Source organism: Struthio camelus, chromosome 2 (genome assembly GCF_040807025.1).
Source record: "Struthio camelus isolate bStrCam1 chromosome 2, bStrCam1.hap1, whole genome shotgun sequence".
In the NCBI taxonomy this organism is placed as follows: Eukaryota; Metazoa; Chordata; class Aves; order Struthioniformes; family Struthionidae; genus Struthio; species Struthio camelus.
The window spans coordinates 22,815,107-22,839,019 of record NC_090943.1 but is presented as its reverse complement, the minus strand read 5'-3'; the positions used below and the strand labels follow the sequence as shown (position 1 = coordinate 22,839,019).

At 36.3% G+C, this 23,913-nt stretch overlaps 1 protein-coding gene across 3 annotated transcripts in view; it reads left to right on the top strand.

The window, feature by feature from the left end:
- Positions 1-23,913, top strand: part of MALRD1 (MAM and LDL receptor class A domain containing 1) — a 292,727-nt gene that overhangs the window by 192,076 nt on the left and 76,738 nt on the right. For 2 of the 3 annotated variants that reach the window (XM_068934618.1, XM_009673718.2), the window contains exons 30-32: positions 10,893-11,021; positions 14,236-14,397; positions 23,033-23,190. In XM_068934618.1, coding sequence (XP_068790719.1) covers positions 10,893-11,021; positions 14,236-14,397; positions 23,033-23,190 — 449 coding nt within the window. The remainder of the gene's footprint in view (positions 1-10,892; positions 11,022-14,235; positions 14,398-23,032; positions 23,191-23,913) is intronic. The other variant, XM_068934619.1, reaches the window with a different exon arrangement.

The following is a 23,913-nucleotide window of genomic DNA, read 5'->3' as shown; positions in this document are numbered from 1 at the left end:
GCTAAAATAATTTAGACTTTTCATTTCATGGTCAGATTCATGAAGAACTTCAGCTAACAAAAATAGCAGTATTCTTTTTTAAAGGAAAAGAAAACTCCGTGTAAGTTTGTAAAGATGGTATCAGCATAGTTTCACATAATGTCAAAGTACCAATCTGGTTACTCTTGATTCCATATATTTTATGATAGTCTGAAATATTAGTGGGAATACTCCACAGAGTTGTCATTTTGAGGAAGTAAATTGTTTCAATAGGGAGTTGGAAAGGTGTCGTATGAAGGAACTTAAAGCTCTCAAAATGTTAAGACTGCTGAAATTTACACTGGTTTTAGTGTATGACCCTACAAATCTGACAGTTAATATTGTTTTATAACTAATCTTGCGTTGCAATATCTTTAAAAGTGAGGCAGTTCAAAAAGTAACTGTGGCTTATTATATTACAGTAACTTTTTGTTTTATGGCACTGCATCAGTAAGAAGTTCTGTTGGGAAAGTAATTGCACCATGTGTTATGGTGATTTTCACATATATTATAGTATAGCTTCTACATCATAGTATTCCTGTGTACCTTGCAGAAAATTAGTGTTTATGAAGGTGAATAATTCAGAAGAGCCTTTTCTCATAGAAGTTTAAACTTCACCGTTGAAATTTGAAATGAGGACAACAGAGGCTGCTTTATAAATATAATTTTTAAGGATTGGATTAGAGAAGTTGGAAACCTAGGATGCTAATCCTTCATAGAACTGTTATTTGCATGGTAGATGTTTTTGAAATGTAGTGTGGTAAAATCTTTATATGATGAGGAAGCGTTCACTTAAAGTATCTCCAGTAATATATGTTAGAAAGCAATGTTTTCATGAAAGTTTAGGTGCATGTTTCCTATTAGAATGGATTTTTCTTTTTGACAGGAATGGGTGGATTCATTGGTTTGTTCCTAAAGCTTAGGTCTTTGTTCTTCAGTAGGATTAGATACCCATCATATTTTTGTTTGTTAACCATACATATGTGCATGTACGTAAATGCATATCTGTAAATAAAAATACACCTTTTTCCCATATCCACAAAGTGATTAGGGCACACACCAAAATCAAGGAGAAATCATTGCATCATCATTAATATCTTTCACCTGAGCCTTAAGTATGATTTTTTTTTGCCTTCTGCTCCACAAGGTGAGACCTGATTGTTTAATTTTCCTGGGAGTTTTGGTGTGCTGACCTTCCTGTTGGCATGCTGACACGAAGGAGTCTGATTTGACCTTTTTCATTCTTGTTGTTATTGATTCTTTACCTTTGTAGAACAGACAAACAAAATACATTTTGCCAGATTTGCAAAAATAACATTTCCCATCTGATCCAAGCCTGGGGCATTCAGGATAGAGAAAACATGTCATGTATAAATTGTTTTTTTGCAGCACAGGGTACATGCTTTATTGTGGCTGTTGTAACAAAGCTAAAAGGCAGCAAACACAATCTTATTGTTGCCAATCCCAAGGAGAAGAGTAGCATACAAACCAGAAGGGGTTAGGGGTTTCTTCTCAACAAAATGGCTTGATTTACAACGCTTATTCAAGTACCAGGTTTGTAGTTGCAGAACTGTTGAGCTAGACATATGTGTAGGGTCCCATAGGGGAACAGGAGGCCACATCTGTATTTTCCACTGAAACTGGGTAGGCTACACTAAAATCTCATGAAACGTTATAGTTGTCCTAGCTACAAGTGATTACATAAGCAAAGGAATAGATCATGCACAGAAAATGCTAAAATATAATCGAAAATAATTCAAGTGTGAATAGCAGGTGTGTGATGAACAGAAAGGAATGGAGATGAGAAAGCTTTGAAGTACATGGTAAAAAAATGGATGCTTACCACTTGGCAATGGACAGAGTATAGAAGATGAGGAAGGTTTTAAGAACAATTCTGGAGGTTTGAGATGCTTCTGAGGGCCTCCTCCACATCGAGGCTCCTTTCAGAAGCTACTCAGTGGCATTCCTGGACCCTGCTTCATAGTCTACATGATAAAATAATCGCGTGTTTGCAAAAATAATGTACTTGGCGAGAGAGAGAGAAGATAGACAAGAGAGGCAGACTGTGAGGATCTCTGCTATGTGAACTGCCTTTTGCGATATGGTCATATCCAGTGGTTATTGCAGAGGTTAATAATTCTGAAGACTTACTGTACTTGTGTTTCCCTTAGCTTACAATCATATAGTGCATTATAGAAATCAGCCGTGTATGCCACAAGCTAATCTGCATGGAGATGGATTAGCGCTGCAGGTTTCTTTGCATGTGACTTACATTCCTGTGATTTATATGGCTCATGTTATACGAGTATGTTGAACAGACAAAGGAAACTTTATTTCCCTTTAAAAGTTAATCAGTTGCAGGGTTTTATGTCAGTATAATATTACAGATAACTTCAGTTCTTATGATCTGAGCTTCTATGGTCCTATCCTGCACGATTTTTCTCAACTCTCACTGATTTCTGTGGAAGTGAAGGTTGAGAAACACCTGTGGATTTATCAGAAATGTGAGAGACCTAAATAAAATAAAATAGTTCTAAATTCAAGCCAACTAGAGATGTCTAGAAATTTGATTATTCAGTTGATGTATATATTTTTTTCATAGTCTGGCAGTTCAGTATTATAAAAGTTGAAGAATAAGAAAGAACCGTTACCCAATAGTCTTTGTGAGTTGTCTGTTTGAGATAAGACTTCACAAGCTTTATATCTCTTTTTTAAGGGAAATAGCGCACACATTTCGTCATACCTGAAGTGATATTAAAAATATATTCAATTTTTTAAAAGAAATCAAAAAAATACCGCAGTATTCCTGGTAATAGGAAATAATTTTAGCAATTGAGCTGAATAGAAATGTTCTTTAAAATATAATAAAGTTTGCTTTACCTGGTGGTAATCTTTTTCTTTCCTTCTGCTCTAATATATTTGTATTCCTCCTCATCTACTGCTTATGGCATAGACCATAGATGAAGATACTGCAATCCTTTGAACAACTTTGTTTCCACACTCCCATAAACAAGAAGCTTTGAAAGTCTCGGTGGAGAAATCTCCTCTCATTAGAATTCCATCCAGGCTTTGCAGATCAGAGAGAAAACAACTGAAACATCCTGGTGTCTGGGTGCTTATTCCAACTTTTTTATTTTTAAAATAAGCTACTACTTGCTTTGAATTCTCACCTATGTATCATGCAAAGTTTTACGTTTAGTGGAGAATTTATTTTCTTCTACTCAGAAACTTCAGAAAAGTTCACATTTTTATAACACAAATATTCGGTGCAAACCTGGTCCTGAATTGAGAGGTAAGGAAATTCACGAAGAGAAAGTTGCTGCAGCTAATTTAGTCACACAAAATATATATTTGTATTCAGTCATAATGTATGTCCAACTATCTGGTTTTTGATCTTTCACTTTCTTTTATTCTTCCTTCAGAATATTTTAACATTTTTTGATATTTTTCATCTGTTTTTATAAATATGTCAATGTCAGGATATTCTGATGTGGGTCACTGGAGTTGTATCATCTGGCTAAAACTTCATTGTAATCCTGCTGAAATTAATGGTAAAATCCTTATTTGCTACCTTAATGTTTGGATTTTGCCTTTAAACTGCAATTGATCTTTGATTTCATGGTGAGGTGTCAATTTATAAAAATCCAACTACTTATTGAAATCCATTGAATCTTCTTCATTGTAGTGGGAAAAAAGCTAATTTTGAGAAGCCTAGTAATTTTTGGTAGCCTTGACTCTAATGTGTGTTTCCTTAATATATGTTAAAATGAATATGTTTATCCTTTCTGAGTGAAAGTCTTACAGAACTCTGATCTTGTTATGCTTGGCAGAGGGTAAACATGACACAAACATTGGGTGCTAGGAAAGAAATAATCTCCTTCATCCCGGAAGCTTGGAAGATGCGCACAGTGACCTTCCGGTGGCTGTCCCAAATGTACAAGTGACTCAGTAAGGAAGGTGTTGTGCTCAGGAGGGATGTGGAAGAAGTAGAGGCAAATTTGGCTTGCTCAAGATGCCACAGTTATGCTGGGGGAAGATGTAAATTCCTTGCAGCAGCCCAGAATGTGAAGTATGAGAAAGCCTTCTTGGCATCTCTCTTTCTAGCCTTTGAATTCAGTGTTGCACCTGTTAAGATCCCATTCCTCCACAGGAAAAAACTTTTCAACTATCTGATAGATAGGTACAACGAAGGCAAAAATCAAAATAGCTGAAGTAGTTTCTTGGGAGACCCTGCTTTGCTTTAGCAAAGTTTTTTCCCTTGAGCAATAGATTGTAACTACTATGTATAATATCCAGTAAAATATCAATTGTAAAAAATTATGCATATTCTACAGCAATTATTGCACAAATCATGTTACATAAAAGGCAATTGCTTAAACAGCATTGCATATGAAGATTTTCTAGAAATGTGTTAAAAAACATAAATTCATTTTTACTGAAGAAGAAAATATATCTTGGCTTCAGGGAATGAATCTGAAAACCTTCTTTAAGAGGGAAAAAGAAAAGAAAGAAGAGAACGACAGCATCAGCTTGAAGATCAGTCAATATTCGCTACTTCTTGTTGCAGTGTCCAGAAGTCATTTACACAGATATAATACTCCAGGATTGTTTGCTGTTTCTCACTAAGACTATGTACAAAGTGCACAGCAGTTGGACTTCAAGATTTTGTGGCCATCTTTCCTTCATTTTTTGGCTCTCAGATTCTTATTAGGAGAGCACTTGAAGTCATTTGCCATAGATTTTGAGTCTGACAAGTGAGTTTTAGTTGTTATACCCCTTTTGGCGTGGAGAGAGCCAGGTATCTTTTTCACTTTCTATTTCTCTCGTGAATCTTCTGAAGCGAAGTTGCTGACCTTCAGAGACATTTCAGTTTAGTAGTATGTGGCTTCAAAAGCAGCTTTTCAGTGTAAAATAAAAATTTCATCATTTTGAAGTTCAATTCAGTTATTGCTAGTGCTACATATCTGATAGTAGATTCCTTAACTCCATGTATTTTGAATGGGCCGAAAGAGAAAGCTGTTCATAACTAGCAAAATATGCAGGGATGGATCTGGGAGCGTTGTTCGTTTTTTAACCTCTACTGTAGAAGTTAGGCACCCTTCCAGCACAAATGTACTGTAGAAAACAGTCAATCTTTTGTAACCCATTGTGCTCCTCAATTCAATGAGCATTGAATTCATAACAATTCTGTAGAACCAGAGAGAGCACTCAGCTGAGGAAGTGCCTCCCTGTTGCAGCTATTCTTGGCTTGCATATCTGTGCTGTACTCCACTGGCTCCTTCACAGCCCTTGTGGACCACACTGGGATGAGTCTGTGCATATAAAGAAAAAGTATTCAGATGAGATGCTTCTAAAAAATCTCCTGTGGTAAGAGGAAATAGTGCTGTGATTGAGTGGTAACCTTCTTTTGCAACAATGCAACACTTGCAACATTTTGAAGCAATGTCTTGATGGTAATTTGTAGGAAAAATATTGGTGCATTAGATAAAGCTCTCTAATTCATCTATTCAGCTGAATTTTCTGAGCTGTAATCTAATCCTCTGCGCTGGAGTCTGGATGGGAGGGAAGAAGGGAGGGGAAAAGGACCAAGAGGTAAAGACCACATGTAAAACAGCTATTATTCTTTGCAACTGAACATGTTTATAATTGTAAGGAAGTAGATTTTTCTGCAGAACCACCATTTTTTTACCTTATCTCCTCTTCTCTTTGTCTTATCGCTTGCAGGCTCCAAAGGGGTAAAACCCGGAATACTGGACCCTCACTCATTGCTCAGTTCTCAGTACTTATCACTAGGGTCTCTTCAGAGTTAACAGGCAAAATAAGGCAGCTTCCTACATCAGTGTGTATTGTGAGCATGGGCTTTTTATCCTGCTGATGTACCCTGTGGCCAGTCTTTCACTCCTTATCAGATATAAAAGCCTTTCTTCCTGTCTGCATGTGGTTTTATATTTCATGATATAACGGCTAGAAGTTGAAGAGAATTTGTTCTAAACTCTTGTATTGCTTGAACCAGAACCAGCTGTGCATTTCCAGAACCACGTTGCATTTTTGATTCTTCCACTTTATTTGGTGGCCTTAGCTTTGAGCCCATTGGCAGACTTCTGTATCTACAGATGGAATTCTGTGCTAGGAGTCAGCATAATGTGTTAAATCTGCTGTTTATTTCAGAGCCAATGCATATGCTCAAGTTCAGTCCAGCCTTTTGCATAACACATACAGTGAGTAGAATTCCCTACAGTTTTGAACTACAGAAGGACTTCATTTGCAATGATTTCTAGCTTGCATAAGTAGAAATTTTTCATCTAGTTTTGCCTGCAAAAGATTGCCGCTGACAGAAACATTATTGATGAGTGTGCTAATAGAGTTTTAATGTTCTATAAAAAGTCATGTAGAAAAGGGTAGTGAACAATTGGGATGAGCAAATGAAAAGTTTAAACTTCATTTTATGCTTTTATGAAGCACAGTTTGCTGCAAACTGTGCTTCATAAATTCTGAATTTCAGGGTACCAAGTACAGTGGAGTTCCAGTTCTAATGAAACTTTCTAGGAAATTGTAATTCATACAATTTAATTTTAGCAAAGGATGAAATTTGGAGAGTAAAGTTACTTTCACTAAAGTAATATTTGAACGAAGTTTCTTTGATTTTATTTTAAGTTTGATTATTTCTATGTTTCAGATATTATAAAAGAGGGGAAAAAAGTGATTTAAGTTCATACCCTCACTCTACAATACAGTTTAAACAATAAATACTGGAAAGAAATGAAATTCCAGTTGCCATTTGAAAACACTTATACCCAGAAAAGGCCTTACTTTCTAAAAAGGGAATATATATTTCAAGTTTCACTTCATACTGTTGACATGGTGTAGTTGTACTGATTGTACTATTGATTTAGTATATGCATTCTTCTTGGAATGAGCAGAGAAAATGAGACTCATAATGAACAGCAGCTCAAAGTACCTAGTCATGCTTGAGTTATGTGTTACTCTTAAAACAGCTCAAGGACATACTGGAGTAGAGAACTGAAGAAAACTATCTGAGTCATCCAGTCTAGTTCTCTGCAGTCTTAGGCAATTATATTAATTTGGGATTCACTTTGTGCCTTTCACACCCATACAACATTGGCCAAAAATAACCTCTGACAACATATACAACTCTAAGTGTTTTTATACAGAAGAGCAAGAGCATCCCTTCTTTTTGTCTGAATCATGTTACCACTCAGTTCTTTTGTAATAAATATTTTAAGCATGAGAACATTCACTGTATCTGTCTAGCGCTCAAACTATGAAACTTATTGGTATACTTCAGTTTAGAAGAACCCTTTGTTCACCTTCTAATTTCTCAGTATTTTTTTGCGGTTATCCATTTTGTTTCAGACAATCAAGATCTGCAGCTTACAGCACTGATATGTGGTGTGACTGGTTCTTTCCATGATCTTAAGTGTAATGGATATTCACAGGAATCTTTTCATCTTACAAAAATTTGGTAAAAGAAAGCTCTTGTCTTTATGGAGTCAGAGTAAGAGTTGCTGGTCCTGCTCTGTCCTCTAGTAGCAAACTTAAAGAAAAGAAGACCATTTTCATGAATTCTTTCATACCTGGTCTTCTCCTGGTAACTGAGACTAAGTATCTGGGTTACTGTTGTTGTATTTATCAGCTATCTTGAAATGAATCTTCTCCTGCCTCTAAGTTCCGGGACTACTATATAGGCTAGTTTTCCGTAGGTACCTTTCAGATTGGGGATGGGAAAAGGTAAATATGTAACTTGTGATGGATCCAGAGTAGAGTCACAATTTATTCGTGGTATGCATTTGTTTTCCATCTGTCTGTCATGCTTGTCTTTTACATATATGTGCAGATACACACACACATATTCTTACCAGTGAAAACTTATCTTTGCTGGTACTCTGAGAGCTAGACTGTGCAGAACAAACCATTAAGAAATGAAAGTGTACGTAAATGCAAATGCTTAAGGCAACCATCATTAACATGCCTCTTCTGTAGGGTTTAGTGACCCACAAGCCAAGCCAGTTCTACTGGTCTCTTAAAAACTACTTAGGAGATTATATGACTCTTTGTTGTATTAATCTAAATTGCATTTAACTGAAAGTGATACCCTGCATATGATTTTTTTTTTTCCTTTTCAAGTACTGCCATTTCATTTGGCTGCAGGATTTGCATAACATACAGTCAGTAGTCACTACTTCATCTGAACTATGCCCTGTGCTAGTTTCTTGTGGTGTGCTGGTTTTCAGAAAATGCTGCAGTTCCAAGGGGAAACCAAATAAATGGGTACAGTAAACCATAACCATTTTGCTATGCCATAATAATTGTTTTAATTGTTTAATGTATGAGATGTAATCAGGATTTACTGTAGGGGAAAGAAAGGTGGTTTAAGGATGTGCTGTGGCCTGTCATCTTTGACCTAAGAAAAAAAATCAACAGTTTAATTGCTGAAATGATTCTTGTTAATTAATTTATTTACATTCTGGTCTAATGCTTAGTTTTTATTGTAAGCTACAAAACTCCTCTTGTTGCTTTTCTATTTTAAAACCTGTATGCTTTTGTTACATCAAGGAATAATGTAGGTTCAACAGAACCTCTGGAGGTCACATGGTCCAGCACCTACTGAAAGGAGAGCTACCTTCAAAGCTAGATCAGGTTGCTTGGGTAGAGTGGAGTTTTGAATATCAACAAGGACAGAGACAAGAGTAACCAGAAGCTGAATTTTGGAGATTTGTCATGTCAGGGATAGAACATATGGCAAGTTCCAGACCTCATTCACACTGGTTCTAGCAACATTGCTGGTGGAAACGATACAACTGGAAAACTAATGATATTCATTGATTTGGGAAAATACACGAGGGAATGGTTAAGCATTCATACAAATACCAGATTGTTAAGCTATCTCCCTGTCATCCATTGCTTCCTTAAGAAACATGTAATTATGTAGTCTAAGTAGATGATCTAGCACTCACTCTTCCTGGGAAAGGAAAGGAAGAATGTCTGTTTTTTCTAAGGGAAGTTATTTTTGACCAAGCTAACAATTTCCAGAAGGATTTTCGCTGTACCCATAGGAACATTTTATACCTATTGCTTCCTTATCCTTCTTTTCTGGCATCAGATCCTTTCCTGGGAATATTTCATTAATATTATTAATTATTGTCATGTCCAAAATACAAAAATTAATATTAGAGCCTGATGGTCTTTTGACTTGTAACATATCTGTATAGCTTTCAAACCGTACAAACTTAAATTAAATAATGCAGCTGCTAAATAATTTCCGTCGCTTTTAAGTTACTGAGTGGCTTAAAGTAGTTACTTGATTTTCCAGCACATCCTTTTCCAGAATTTATGATAAGCCATTTTAGTCAATTTTTAGTAGTACTTTCAACCAACTTTTATTACATCTGTTTGAAGGGAGGTGTGAGAGCTGCCTTGACTATCACAGATACTTCAGTCAAATTTTGCAGCAAGAATCTACTCCTCTGTTAAGGGCTCTCTGCTATGTGTTTTCTCTTTTAGCAGCAGCTGAAGCTTTTCCTGCGATTAAGGCATTCATGCTGTTGTGTGCAGATTCCCTAATATCTACTAAAATACGAGATCAGATTGACAGTGTAAATTCAGTTGAAAAAATAACAAGATAGATATCCATTTGAAGACAGATTTTAGTTATTTCAGTACCCAGAAAAGTACATATTTAAAAACTAAAAGTTCAAGTGAGGTATTGCAAGGAACCAGCTTTATCACTGAATTTTCTCTGAATTAACTATTCTAAGTATTTGAATTGCATCTTAACACTGTCAGTATTACCTTGAGTACATGTTTAAACTAAAACAGATATTTAGTTTTCCTTTCCCTGTTTTTCTTTCACTGGGAAAGTAGATCCTCAGTCTGTTCCTGTGTTTGAATAAATTAATATACTCACGTCTATAAGATGGAGATATTGGCCTGTACAAAGGGAAGTATCAAGGTGTACTGTAACTATTCTGTCCAGACTGTGTTTAGTGATATGTCCCATTTTAGTAATGCTTGAAGAAAGCATGAAACATATTAAAATGAACAGAGTCAAAACGCATTCCCTCAGCTGTCTCAGTGCACTACTTGGAGCTCTAGACTGAAAAACAATCTTAGGTTAGTAGGGGTACATTTTTAATGTTGCATTTGAGACTATCAATCAGAACTCTTCCAACTAGTGCTAACTGGGATTACACACCCAGGGCACTGAACAGCTCAAAATAATTTTAAGTTTCTTTACAGTTTGAAAGTTCAGAGATGGCTGCATCTAAGCTCCCTGCTTCATATGCTGGTTACAAAGTAACTTTCATTTTTGGTCACTATTTTCAGTCACTTTCAGAGCTGATCAAAAATTGTTGTTGTAAAACAGATTCTCATCTTAAATAGCATAAGAAGAATTTCTGAGTAGCTCATACATTGTCTGCAGAAGCTTCTCTGACGTTTTTGAAAAACTGTTGTGTGTCTTATAAAGGCTTTAGAGGTTTATAATACAAAAGTATTATAATAATTTCTCACAGTTCAGAATAGTCTTATTTCCCAAGTGATGTTCTCTATATTTATAACTAGAATAAAGCCTTTAGCCTGTCTGCTTTTAACAGCTCACAGATCCTATTTTATGAGACATGCACAACAAATAAACTAGGTTAACAGTTGTGTTGATGCAACCCACCGTGGAAGTCTTGAGTAAGGCCAGTGCCATTCTCTAGGCACACTTAATGCATCATTAAAAGAGTGGGACCAAATAACATCTGTTGGAAACAGTAAATCACTAAAGTGATGGTATATAAAGGCTAAACAAATAAAAAAGAGCATCTTCTGGTTTAATCCCGATATTGATTTAAATGTCCTGTTGGTTTCAGTTGGAGAGAATCCAAGGCAATGCCCTGCACTCAGTGATTTTGTGTGTTGGAACAAGAATTGCATAGAGTCTCAGTTTGTCTGTGACTATAAACCAGACTGTGAAGACCTGTCAGATGAAGCTGACTGCAGTAAGTATCTCCTTCTGTATTAATATAATTTCCAATTAAAATGATAATTTTAAATTCTGCAGCATGTCTTAGGTGCATTCACACAGCTGCTCGTGAGAAGATCGCAGAATCTCAGACTCACAGAATGGTTGAGGTTGGAAGGGACCTCTGGAGATCATCTAGTCCAACCCCCCTGCTCAAGCAGGGTCACCTAGAGCGCATTACCCAGGATTGTATCCAGACGGCTTTTGAATATCTCCAGGGAAGGAAGACAATTACAAGCATGTTGCCTGATCTCCCAATATAGAAAGTCTGATATTTTCAGATCCTTAGAGAAATATACTGCACAAAAATATTTAAGAATTATTTAGTCGCAAAAGTGTAGCATACACAAAACAAGGGTTAGGAAAAAAAAGTTTTTTAAGGAAGGAAATCCATGGGTTACTATACAAATTAACTCTTAGGAGAAATGTGAAATCATTTACTATGTTGAAAGCATTTTGAGCTGTCAACATTGAATGAAAAAAGCCAAATAAGTAAATTAATGTACAGTAGTATTTAGATGCGATTGTGCTAAAAAGTGATTGCATAAGAACAAGTCTGTCTTTCCCTTCAGATTAGTTCCCTGTGATCCTAATTGTGTCACTGCTATATATTCATTGTTCTTTGTTCTTGCTGCTACTACAAAACTATCAAAATATCAAAAAGGTGTGAGCTGAATTATTTTCTTCCTTTTACGCTGTTACAGAACAGTTGGAAAAAATCCAGTCTGTTTATATTTTTAGAATCCCAGTGAGGACTGAAACAAAATTTGCCTGCAGGAATTCTTTACAAATGCTGTTTGAGATGAAAAGACAGCTCAGTTTTGAAAATCTGGATCGAGTTAACAGGATTTACAATTCACATTTGAAACTGAAAGGCAGCAATACATTGTGTCCTTGCTCCTACTCCAGTTCTTTATTTACAGTCACTTTCCAGACCAGATTTTTGGAGAAGGAAGACTAAATAGTCCATATATGTCTTAATCGTGAAGCCACAGGACCACATTCTGCTACGTTGCACATATGATCAAAATTTATCTTGATATACAGAGACAGTAAATGCATCACATGCATCAATTCAATACCGATACTCTGTTGAAGTGCACCATTGAAATGCAGCAATACTTTTTATTGCCTTTATCACATCTGTAATTATAAAGTAGATCCTCTTAATCAGAAAACCAAGATTTACCTAAGAAGCGTGAGAACTTTACAGAATATAAACAACTGGTTCAATCTAAATATGGAAACCTCTTTCAGCCTCACCTTTTGAGGAAAAGGCAACAGGACCTGCTTAATCCCAAAAGAGAACAGGGAAACAGCCACAGGGAAAGTCCTTCATATTCTAACCTGCCCCATCACAGGTACTCCATTGGTTAGGGCCACATTTGCCACAGTTTTCTCCTTTTCTCTCAGTTCAAGGTCCAAGCTGATTCACATTCTATTAGAGTTTTATACCAGAGTAATGCCAAAGAAATCAATGGGCCATTATCCACTCAGGAGAAATTTCTTTGTGCAGGATATACAATAAAGTCTGGATAAAATGAATTGTATCCACAGAGTTTGGTGGACCTTTTTTTTTTTTCTTTCTTAAACAGACTCACAGGAATTATTTACTTTATGCTTCATTCCATCCAGTCGGACAATCTTGAAAAATTCTTTTCTTTCAGAAACCTTTTGGAAGTACTGAGGTGAAAAAGCACACATGAAAGCAGTTTCAATTTTCATGAAATGTAGTCAATTATACACCTAGATTTGATTAATAGCAAACCTCAATGTTGGTGAACCGTCTAGACGAGTGCTTGAATTATTGAAAAAAAAGCAATTTTTCAGATAAATGGAACAATCCTTTCTCATGGCTTCTAAATAGATTCTGTTTACATCCAAAATAAAAAGTACCCATCAGGTGCAGATATATCACCTGATTTCATCAACTCTGTAAATATCATTCATAAATTTTTATTATTAATTGCATTCTGAATGCACTGTTAATATATTCGAGTACATTTTATGAACTCAGGCAGTCTATTATGAATAGCATTATAAAATCTAAATGCATTTGGTCTTTGACCTTATTAGAACTATACAAGGCAATTGTACTTGCTGTTGAGATTAGCCAAGTCCATTCTTTACACTATCTGTATGTGAAGCCTTTTGGTGGTGGAATTAGGCTTTAAATTTATTTGACCCTTGTAACAGAGCATCGATATGGATGCTCAGCATCTTTATGTTTCCTTTCATGTTTCCCAATGATCATTCTGCAGATAGAACTAACAGTACAGATCCTTCTCCTAGCATTAAGTGTGATATATGCTATTCACTGGGACTTGCCCTAGATACTTTACTAGGGTGATCTTTTTTACATAAAAACAAGTTAGCAGGGGTGACTGCATTTTGTTTGCAAATCTTGGTAATTCAGAAGGGTTTTATGATAACAGCAAGTTATTTTTGTAAAGAAGAATGGCATCAGTTGTTCTTGTAGCACCAAAGTAGGAAACAAAAAAAATAGTAAAATAGTATTCTGTCATACACATTGATAGAATAAATAGTTTTATTTTAATGTTGCAGCAAACTTCTACATCAAGAAATACACTCTACCTGCTCAAATCCATCTGAGGTCTTCAAATAAAGCCACAGTCGGATTTGTTTCTAAAATGCATGACTGACTGTAACATCTAATAGTAAAATCCTTTAGCTGGGAAGTGCAGTGCTCTAACTCAGTGGTCTTGTAGTTGCCTCTGTTCAAATTCCAACCTGCAAAACTAGAAAATTTGCTCTTGGAAAATTCAGCTCTTGGATATGACAGTGTATAATTAATTTTCCAAAGTCACTTGAAAAATCAGAGACAGATCTAGAAATACGAAGTTTATCACCAATCTCCTGAATTCAATCCGGTGTCCTAAACACCAGATCTTCTCTCTTTATAACAATGAATTCATACATAACCCTCACAAGAAAGTTCTAATATCATTCATGAAAAATGTCATCATGGAAGTAGAGTCCAATTTGTTGCCAGTTTGGAGCCAGTTTGTTGGGAATATTGAATAATAATGAAAATTGAAATTACCTGTGTACATAGGCATATATTTGTAACAACATAGGCAAAAAGGATCCTTTCCATTACTATGTAGGATATGTTCATTATAGTCTTTTAGATTTGAGAGCTGAGAGGCTAATTCTTGTTATATTTTCAGGTTACTATACAAGTATTCCTGGAAGCTGCAACTTTGAATCACAAGATCAAGAGTGGACCACTCTGTGTGGATTAACACAGGAGTCTAGTGATGATTTTGACTGGAATATTAGCAACAGTGCTGTCACTGGACAAACAGGTCCTGATGCTGACCATACACCAGGTATTAGAATATGTGGTACATCAGCTTTGGGAAAATGAAATATTCACTGTCTTCTAAAATAACATGGGGATGTTCTATAGGTTAATGCCAAGATAAATGGAAGATCTCAGTGCCCTTACTGTATGTGATGGCAAATGATAATGAGCAATTAGCACAGTTCATGAAGCTAATTGCAACATTAAAAGTTCCAACAAGCATTTAAAATGTACCCTTTTATATTAAAGCTACAATAGAGGATAGATATAAAAAAAAATGTAGAACTATATTGAATGTTTTTGTGTATTGAATCTTGTTATTTATGCTATCTGGTAACCACTAGTTTTGTCTGAATGCGAAAACAAACAGCCTGGCAGAGTAGTGTATTATCAACCTTTTTAATCATTCAGCAGTAGTGTAATTTTATAGATTGCTCTTTTCAAAATGGTCCTGATTATGTCATTCTTTATTCTCCACTTTAGCTAGTGCGTTTGTTTAGTCATTTCCTAGACAATGAGCTGCTAAATGTAAAGTCAAGATACTAATTAATCATCACATCTGGGAAGCACCAGACCTCTTTTTAAAACAGCATAGCATACTGTACTGTACAAATACACTAACTGTTTGCAAGTCCATATAACTGCTCTTAATTAAAGGTCTATTTAAAAACTTTCTTAGCTCTACAGAAAAGAAAATTTTAATACAGTAAGGAGAATATATTCAGTGATAATCAAGGGTCACTAAGATTTTCTATTAGGTCTTGCTCAGGCATGCTGTAACAGTGAATCCATGCGCTGCTGAATGGCTGCACACATTTGGATGAACAGAGGTACAAATAACAGTAATTCAGCTACCCACTTCTCATCATTTACCTGAGGACACATTTATTTTAAGTAGCAACTTGAATGAGACCATCTGATAACCCTGATTTGTGCTGTAGTCAGTCTCTGGAAAGCCTTGTTGCATTGTAGGTGTATTTATAGGCAGCTCCACAAAGGTACCAGCTTTCTGTTTCTGATATCGGCTTGAACCCGCATGAAACAGCACATTTGTGACTTGCTACCATTAAGACATCATGCTAACTCTATTTAGCAACAGCCTATACTGTGTCTAATTGCGTCTTTCCCAGGAGAATTCCGCAATGAAAATACTTGTAGGTTCCCTGTAGTAATAGAAAGGCGCTACATATTCTGTGCACGTGTAGGTGGAGCGCCATGAGCAAGGGAAATAGAGCAGGCCAGGCCTCAGCACTTTGGCTTTTAATGGTTTATACAAAAGAAAGGAAGTCAGAGGAACAGATTTCCTGGTTCTCATTCAATTTGTGTCTGGATCTGTGAGAAGATGCTTTCCAGTGCAAGTTGCCTTGATAAAATCCCTGGGTTGGAGAAGTACTGACTTACTAGGATAATATGTAATTGCCAATTTTTTTTCTTTTAGTTATTCTTCCCAAATTCAGATTGAAATGGAGTATTTTCTATGTTCTATCTTTAAAGAAGTTCTACAGCTAGTGCAAACTAAGTGGCTTTTAATGGGCTGTTAATTTATATTTTTATAAGTCATTTGACCCTAACTGATGTTTTAGAACCAGTTCTTCTGAGAACCCTGTTTAATTTTTTGCTATCTTTCTTTCTCCCAATCCCCACCACTGCATTTTTCTCACCTATAAGTAGTATTTTGCTTGCTTCTTCTAGAATTGAGTGGATTGAAGCGGGATATGTGTACGAAAGCTTGTGTGTCAGGTCCCAATACTGCAGGTGTCTGTAAGTGTTACTGCAGTACGGATGATAAATTTGTTCTGTACAGAAAGTCTGACTGCAAGAATTGAATTCTCTGAAAATGTAACTGGCCATGATAGTGCTCTGGTTCTTGTCAGCAGTTTGAAGTAAGTTTAGTATCATCCTAATGAGTTCTAGAAAAACATGCACTCATACACTGGTCCTTAAAGCATGACTGAGTAACAGCATCTGTGAGCATGTGTGATGGCTTAAGGTTTATTATTAAGATGTTGATTTAACTTCTCTCCCTGACATTGGCTAGCCAAAAATCTTAATATAGAAGAAATGTTTCCTGTACTAGCATGTCTCAACAAGATGTTACAGCCATACTGTTACCAGAATGCCCATTGACTGTTACAAGAACAAAATGTATTGATAGGCAATTACACTTATCTGTGTTATGCAGACAGCAGCCTGTAATGCTACCTAGGAATTTAATTTCCCCCATAAATGTACCCATCTTTTTTTCAAAAAGTGCTTAGCTTTCTTTTCCAGGAGCTTGTTCCAGAATCTTACTGCTTTCATGGCTAGGAACCCTCTTCTGATTTCCATCTACTTAATTTTATATATTAACTTGGAAATTAACAAAGAATAGTTACTATTCAATGTAGAAGGTATCACAATATCTACTCTCTTTCTCTTAAATCTGTGTCCATCATGGTCTCCATGTTTTGACTCCTTTTTGGTATTTTAAGTTTCTGAAATGAGCAAACAGTGACATCTCATCACAGGGTGGCTGTGTAAGAGTTTCTGTCTGACTCATTTACCTCTCCTTTTTCTTTGAAGGATCCTGCACCTGGTGCAGGAACTGCCCACCTGATCATGACAGAACTGCTTACCTGCCACAAATCAGTTTGTCATTTTCAAGGAAACAGATATCCGTACTAGCTTGTGCTGCTATTCCAGATTGTAAATGTAGCAGGTTAGTGCCTTTCCTCCTGGAAAGGGACATAACAGACAGGAAGAAACCATCACAGCCCTCCCAGGCAAGCTATCCCTTGTGAATCACTGGTTTGACGTGCTTCCCTGCTGTTCCTTTGATGCACTGTGTTGATAAAACAGCGCTTTCTAGCATTCGGCTCTTCTGGGATATTTTGTATGGTTTTCTATTTCAGTTCCTCTCATTTAATTGGTTCTTCTGTGAAATTAGCCAGCAATCATAATAAAAATAAAGTTAATAAAAAGAAGAAAAAGAAAAACAAAATTAGAGCAAAAGTTTCTGCAAAATTACCTAGATTTGTAAATTGCTTGTAAATTAATTGGGCAAGAAATATTCACATTAGTTACAGAGAAGAGGAATCACTCATCAGAATTGCCAGCAGTCTAGGTACTGATGCCCTGTAATGTTCAGGAATATCTATCAGCCCCTTCCTGACCCAAATCCAATCCCTTCATTTCAAATTCATTTTCTCTAGTTACTAAGCATATACATTCATGGCACAGTCCATATGTGAAATTACAGCAATATAATGAAGCCAGTGATATTATGCTAACTTTGTATACTAAGTATATTGGCACAACTTTGTGTGGAGGATTCTCATGTTGCCTCATTTTGCCCAACCTAAATTAACGTGATGGATTTCAGATGGATAGAAATGTTCATATACAAAACGTTTGCATCCGTTTAACAAAACTAACACTTAGCACTGGCACGCTCTGTAGGAGACAATAAGCCCTACAATTTGAATACAAAGGTTTTGAGCAATAAATAAAAACTACTTCACCCACTTAACAGTCTGCAGTCTGGCCAGAATGTAGTTTATCCATATCTCACCTTTAAAATTTTCCTTTCCATAAATATCTTTCTCAGATCATTCTTTCTAACTGAAAAACAAAATACTTCCAAACTTTTGCCACAACATCCATGAGCTGTTTAAATATTTAGAGGATATAGCTGATCAAGTTCAAAACATTTTAACCTTAAAAACTTTAGCCAAATGCCAGAGCAAACATCTACCATGTTGCAGAGACCGGCACTCTAGTTTTCTACCTTGCTGGGCAGTATACAAACATTTGGGACCATTCTATTTGTAAGGAATATGGTATATCTTTGTCATTATAGTCTTTCAAATAGCTTTTTCTCATCTGAGAAAGTTTGTGTGTTATAATTCTTGAAAAAGCTTGAGGCATAACATGATACTCATAAAATAAAACCTGAAAACATCATCTTGAATAATGTTGCTGCAATGACAGCAAGAGAAACTGAGAGCATGTCCATGATAGTCATTACAATTTGCAAATTGTCCAAATTCAAGGTGAGTGATAGTCATATGTTTCCTCAAATTGAGATCCAAGCTGTGTAAGTCTCACTCTGAACAAGTGATCGTTTGCAGGTCTGTAAGAATGGGATATTGGATAGCAGTTTGAAAACCCGTTATATAGCTTCACTTTATGAGTGAAAGAGCTAAAATTGCAGTCAGTTTTAGGTATAAATAAATGAAGCTCACTTCAGACGGGAAATAACTTTTGATATTTTGACCTCAGCCCGAGTGAGTCTGAATCCTGAAGTAGCAAAGCAGCGAGCAGCTTTCTGTTTTTGCTTTCTTCAAAGTCTTAATCAGTTTTTCAGGGCTTAAGGTATGTGTCAAAATAGATAATAAAGAAACAAATACAAAATTAGGTAAGCCACTAGCTAAATTTCTGAAATAAGTTTTACTGAACGTCTAAATAGCAAATTCATCTTCAGTGTATTTTAATTACTTGCTATACTGGTAACAGCTCTCTGATTTCCACTTCTTTCATCCACTCAAAAGTGAAAAGCAGTGTTCATCATTACTCTTTTCAGCAGGGATTCTCTTTTTCAGTGCCTTGTACACAGGGGCATCAGTTATAGTTAGGTTCTTCTGGGGCTATCATGAATAATTCTTTAAAAAAAAAAACAGGATCCGCTGGAGAGAGTTAGGCACACCCACTATACTATACTAGCCTGTAATCTGTTAGTTCAAAGCTCATTCAATATGTAGAAGATCCTAATTCAATATCTTGTCAGGGCAAAAGTGGTCCTGCAATAGTCAAAACAAGCATCTGAGCATCTCATATTTTCATGTTATTGTTGTGTGTTTCTCATACTAGTTTTACAAACTGAGAAAATTTCTAGATTCTTATTTTTATTCTTTTATATTTTATTTCTTTATTCTAACACAAAAGGTTTGTGATGATGGAAAAGTTGTAGAGCAAGGAAGTCATTTACCTTCTAGCTCCAATAATAAGGCTGCCAGCTAGGGTGCTGTCGTTTGTCTGGCAGAAAATTTAACGATCATGCCTTTGCATGTGATGCTTACACAGTTATAATAATTTGTCAATAGCTAAGGTTTAGAAAGCTAAGCTGGGTCCGTCACTATCTGGTTTGCTCCATCAATATTTATTCCATTTCTAGAATAGCAGTTAACTCATCAAACGTCTCTTGTGTGTCTTTACCCAGACCGTTGTGCTGTTCTCTTTAGAGTCACACTTTCTTAAAAATGACCTCTAAGTCACATATCTTATTCTTCACAAATCTACATGCTAGAATTACTGTATTTCAGTGTAAAATGACATTAGGTAAACTTCACATTGCAGAGCATATGAAACTGGACTCCTAAATTCAGCCACAGAGTGAATGAGTTCAAACATGAAGCATAACCAAGTACAGAGTGGGTATAGAGAATTTATTGCCATTATAAAGAGAAGGTGATATAGTGTGGATGCATAAGTTACACAAGTCCATCCATAACTTAATTCAAAATCTCCTTCCAAGGGAATTGCCATCTGCTTTAGAGAAGATTCATTAGCATCTATTAATAAGACAAAAAAAAATTGCCTGAAATTAGTCTAATCTGCAAAGAACCGGTCTTTTTTGGATATATCACTTGTTTATCAGTTATTTACAGAAAAGGTTAGAAGAGTTCCCATGGGGCTTGCCAGACTACTTTTATAATTCTGAACAGGTTTTATGTCTTGTGTCTCTGAAAAGAGGAGTTAGGATACGTTCCTTAGATTAAAAAATTCTGAAGTTTTTTCCTCCTGAGGAGACCTGACTTTCTTCAACACTGTTACCAGGAAAACAAAAATCTCTCATCTGAACAATTGAGCTATTTTAAATTTTGAAAATAAGATTTTGAAAGAGCTTTCTTAATCAAAAGTTCTTTCTGAAATCAAGCTTAGTAAGTAGGCTTACTAATTCTGTTATGTGTAGGATTACCAGTATGTACCATTATTTCATACAGTTATGGAATTAAAGGGCAGAGAGGACTGATTGGCTGACTTTCTGAATACTATTAAATTTCATCAGTTTATCCGATATTTTGCTTATAAACATATGTTCAAGTAAAACGCCCTCCATCAAGATAGTCTAGGTTTAGTATTTTCAAAAGACAAAAATTAATCTCTTTACTTGTTGGTTGTTAGCATGTTTAATCATGTTAATTGTGAGCATTTTTAATGACAAAGAAAATGAAGTGTTAAATCTTCATTTGAATTAGTCTGTCTTTTCTTTTGGTCATTGCTTTTTGTTATCCTTTACTTTGACAGTTTATTCCTTACTGTAAAGATACATAAAGCATATAATCAGTTAATTCTCAGTTTTCTTTCTGCTCTGCTAAACTATTTAATAGTTTATCTCATCCTGTGAGGTATAAAGGCCTTGGATTTTCCCAACCGTTGATTTTTTGAGTATCTTTTAAAAACTATGGTCACTAAAATGTAGGTACAGTATTTCAGTACTGGTCTATACCAGTATAGATATATACCATGTACCTTCAATCCCTCCTCACTATTTTCTAAGGCTGCATTTGTTAATTTTGCTGCAGAATCTACCTGTTGTAGTCTAAATCTTTTTCAGACAGCTTTCCAACTTGACCATTCTATAAGGTCATCCTAAGCAACTTATTCTTATTTTGATTAGCAGTGTTATTCTATCACTTAGGACTGCCTGCCCTGATCCATTCTGCTACATACTGTACTGGTAGAAGGCAAAAAGCAATCCTTGCCTGAAAGAGACAAGACAGCAGACAACAAATGGGTACAGACACAGATCTGAAAGAGTACAAGAAAGAATTACAAGTTGTTTTTTAGCAAATTTTTGGTCAGCATGGTAGACAATTATCTTAGCACATCAGCACCACATCAGACTTTTGTTGCTGTCTCCTCTAGATACCAAAAATTAGATATACTCTAGCTTCATCAAATAGTATTCTCTAGCTTCATCAAATAGTATTCAAGTACAAAATTGGAAAAAGTAGTCATGAGGTTAAAGAAGAATTGCTTCCCATATGCATGCGTGCATTGTCACATAGGCCTGCTTGTTGTTAAGAGAGGATAGCAGCTTACTGCTCAGAAGACTGCAGACAGAGGAGAATAAAGTGTGTTTCCATGGCACTATAAAGCAAGAGGAGTAAAGAGCTGTGGAGCGAATGAAGTAGATTTTTAGGACTAGAAGAGCTGTGTGGTTTGGAGCAGTAAGTTTTGAGGTTCATATACAGAATTTCCTAGTTATTGGCTTCTACATTAGTTGGCGTGTGGGATACTGGAGAGAAATTAGAGGAGTTACTCTCAGTTTGTGTGGCAGATACACATTGTTATAGCCATTTTGCAGGCAGTGATGGTACAATGTCTGTGTATACACAGTCTTTGTAGTATGACATGATGATGCCCTTGAGACCAGGTTCCCCAATGATCCAGTTGTATGGCATGTGTGCCCTCTGCAGAGAACAGCACGCAAGCACACTAAGCATGACTCTGCATGAACTCTGCAACACATGCAGGATGCTCCTCTCTCTCATGAGCTAGGATGTCTACCAGGAAGGCTGTCCTTCTGCATTTCAGAGTATAGACTGCCTGTGTGACCATGACTGGAGCCTACCCCACCACAACAGAACCACCTGAATGGGCTAGCATGAATGAAGCGGCCTCTCTACACCCCTGTCCATTGGCTTAAATTAAAAAAAATGCATTCTACCTTCCTATTTTGACATGGCCAGTCAAGCCATGCCAAGAAGCCTTACCAGGCTACCAAAGTCTGCAATGGCTGAGCTTAGAGCTTCAGTAGCTGCCCACAAGTACCCCTTGGAGGCTGACATAGGTGAAGCTAACTTGTACTGTTTCATCTGTTGATGCCTACCATATTATTGCCACAGGTGCTTTGCACTTGATCCTCACCAATAGCAGATACATGTCCAGCCAGCTGCACCACTCCTGAGCAGGTCTGAAGGCTGCTCTCAGCCTATAGTGAGTAAAAAACAACCCGCAGTTACAAAAGCAGAAGGAGGCGTGGCAGGAGTGGGCTTAACTTAGATAAAATGCACACTTTCCCGGCCCCTCCCAACTGCAGCTAGGTCAAGCAAAGTCTCAGTCATTGTGAAGCCTGCTCGTTGTAAAGGACTGAGAAGTTAACCTAAAACTTCATTTGTGAGGCTGATTATTGTCTGGAGATGGCTTGAGTTCCCCAAAGAACAGTAGGAAACGTGGTTGCCCTGGACTACTTACAGGGTCTCAGGGCTCAGGTGTGTTCCCCACTGCCATGCTGCCTAACAGGGAATTCTCCTGGGTAACAGCAAATCAGCAAAGGTGCTCCTGGCTCCTGCAATGCCAACCTTCAAATTGATTGTTAGAATTTGTGAGTGTGTGTGGTTTTGTTCACAATGTTTAAAAGTTTTTATTCAAATATGAATCAAGTAGTCACACAAAAATAAAGAGGAAGTTTAAGCTGTGAGGAAAGTTATACTAATACTGTAAGTAAAAAATATAAAAATGTGCAAAATATTAACATGGAAGATGTCTGTACAACCAGGGTTGGGGAGTTGTATGTGGTTATAGATACCAGTATCTGCCTGTGTAAAAGTGCATCTTATACTCTAAAGCACGCAGTAGCATTGGAAAAATATATGTTTTTTAATCTCTTTATTAAGGTAAAGGACAGCATTTTTTGTATGCAAACTCATCTGCCCAGAAGGAAGGAAACAGAGCAAGGATAATTACTACCAAATTCTTCCCTCCCAGCCTTGGGCTCTGTAGAGTTCGGTTCTGGTTCTGGCTGTTTGCTTCTAGGCAAACAGGAGTCTTAAAGGTAAGAGAAAAAGCACTTCCATTAAATCATCCCAAAGTAACATTTGTGTTTCTTTGTTTGGAATGATCTAACTCTCAAAGGTAATATTAGCTATACTTCATCACGACTTTGCCACTAGGTACACGGTTTTTTGCCTGACAAGATCAATAGTGACAATTCTGTTCTAGTCCAGATTTCACTAGAAAACTTTTCAGTACGTACGTAAGAGTCAACATAGTATATATGACTATGATACTTAAACCTACTGAATATCATGATAGTTTTTCTGTCAGCATTTAACATAAAATAGAGGCATTTTCCAAAAAAAAAATGACAAAAATAAGACATTTTAAAAGAAAAGAAAGGTTTTAAACGTATTAATGTCACTACGTACAGAGGATGTTTAATTAAAATAATTGGAAACCCATGTGAACAATTACAGGTCAAGCTTCCATAAAATTGTCTTCTTGATGTTTTCCAAGCCTCCTTAATGGGCCCACTTTTAAATTGTTAAGCTCCTAGTAAAAGCACAAGCAGTGATGTGAACCTTTGGCAAACAAATCATTGCATATTGCTCACTGAATAAGTGTCATGTTAGACAGTACATCATTTAGAGGCCTAAGCTATGCCTCCTATCTGTGGCAATTTGTTAAATTCAACAAATGCAATATATATATGAAAATACAGATGATGTCAGTTTTAACTACATATGAAAGAATATAAAACTTTGCATGTGCTATCAGC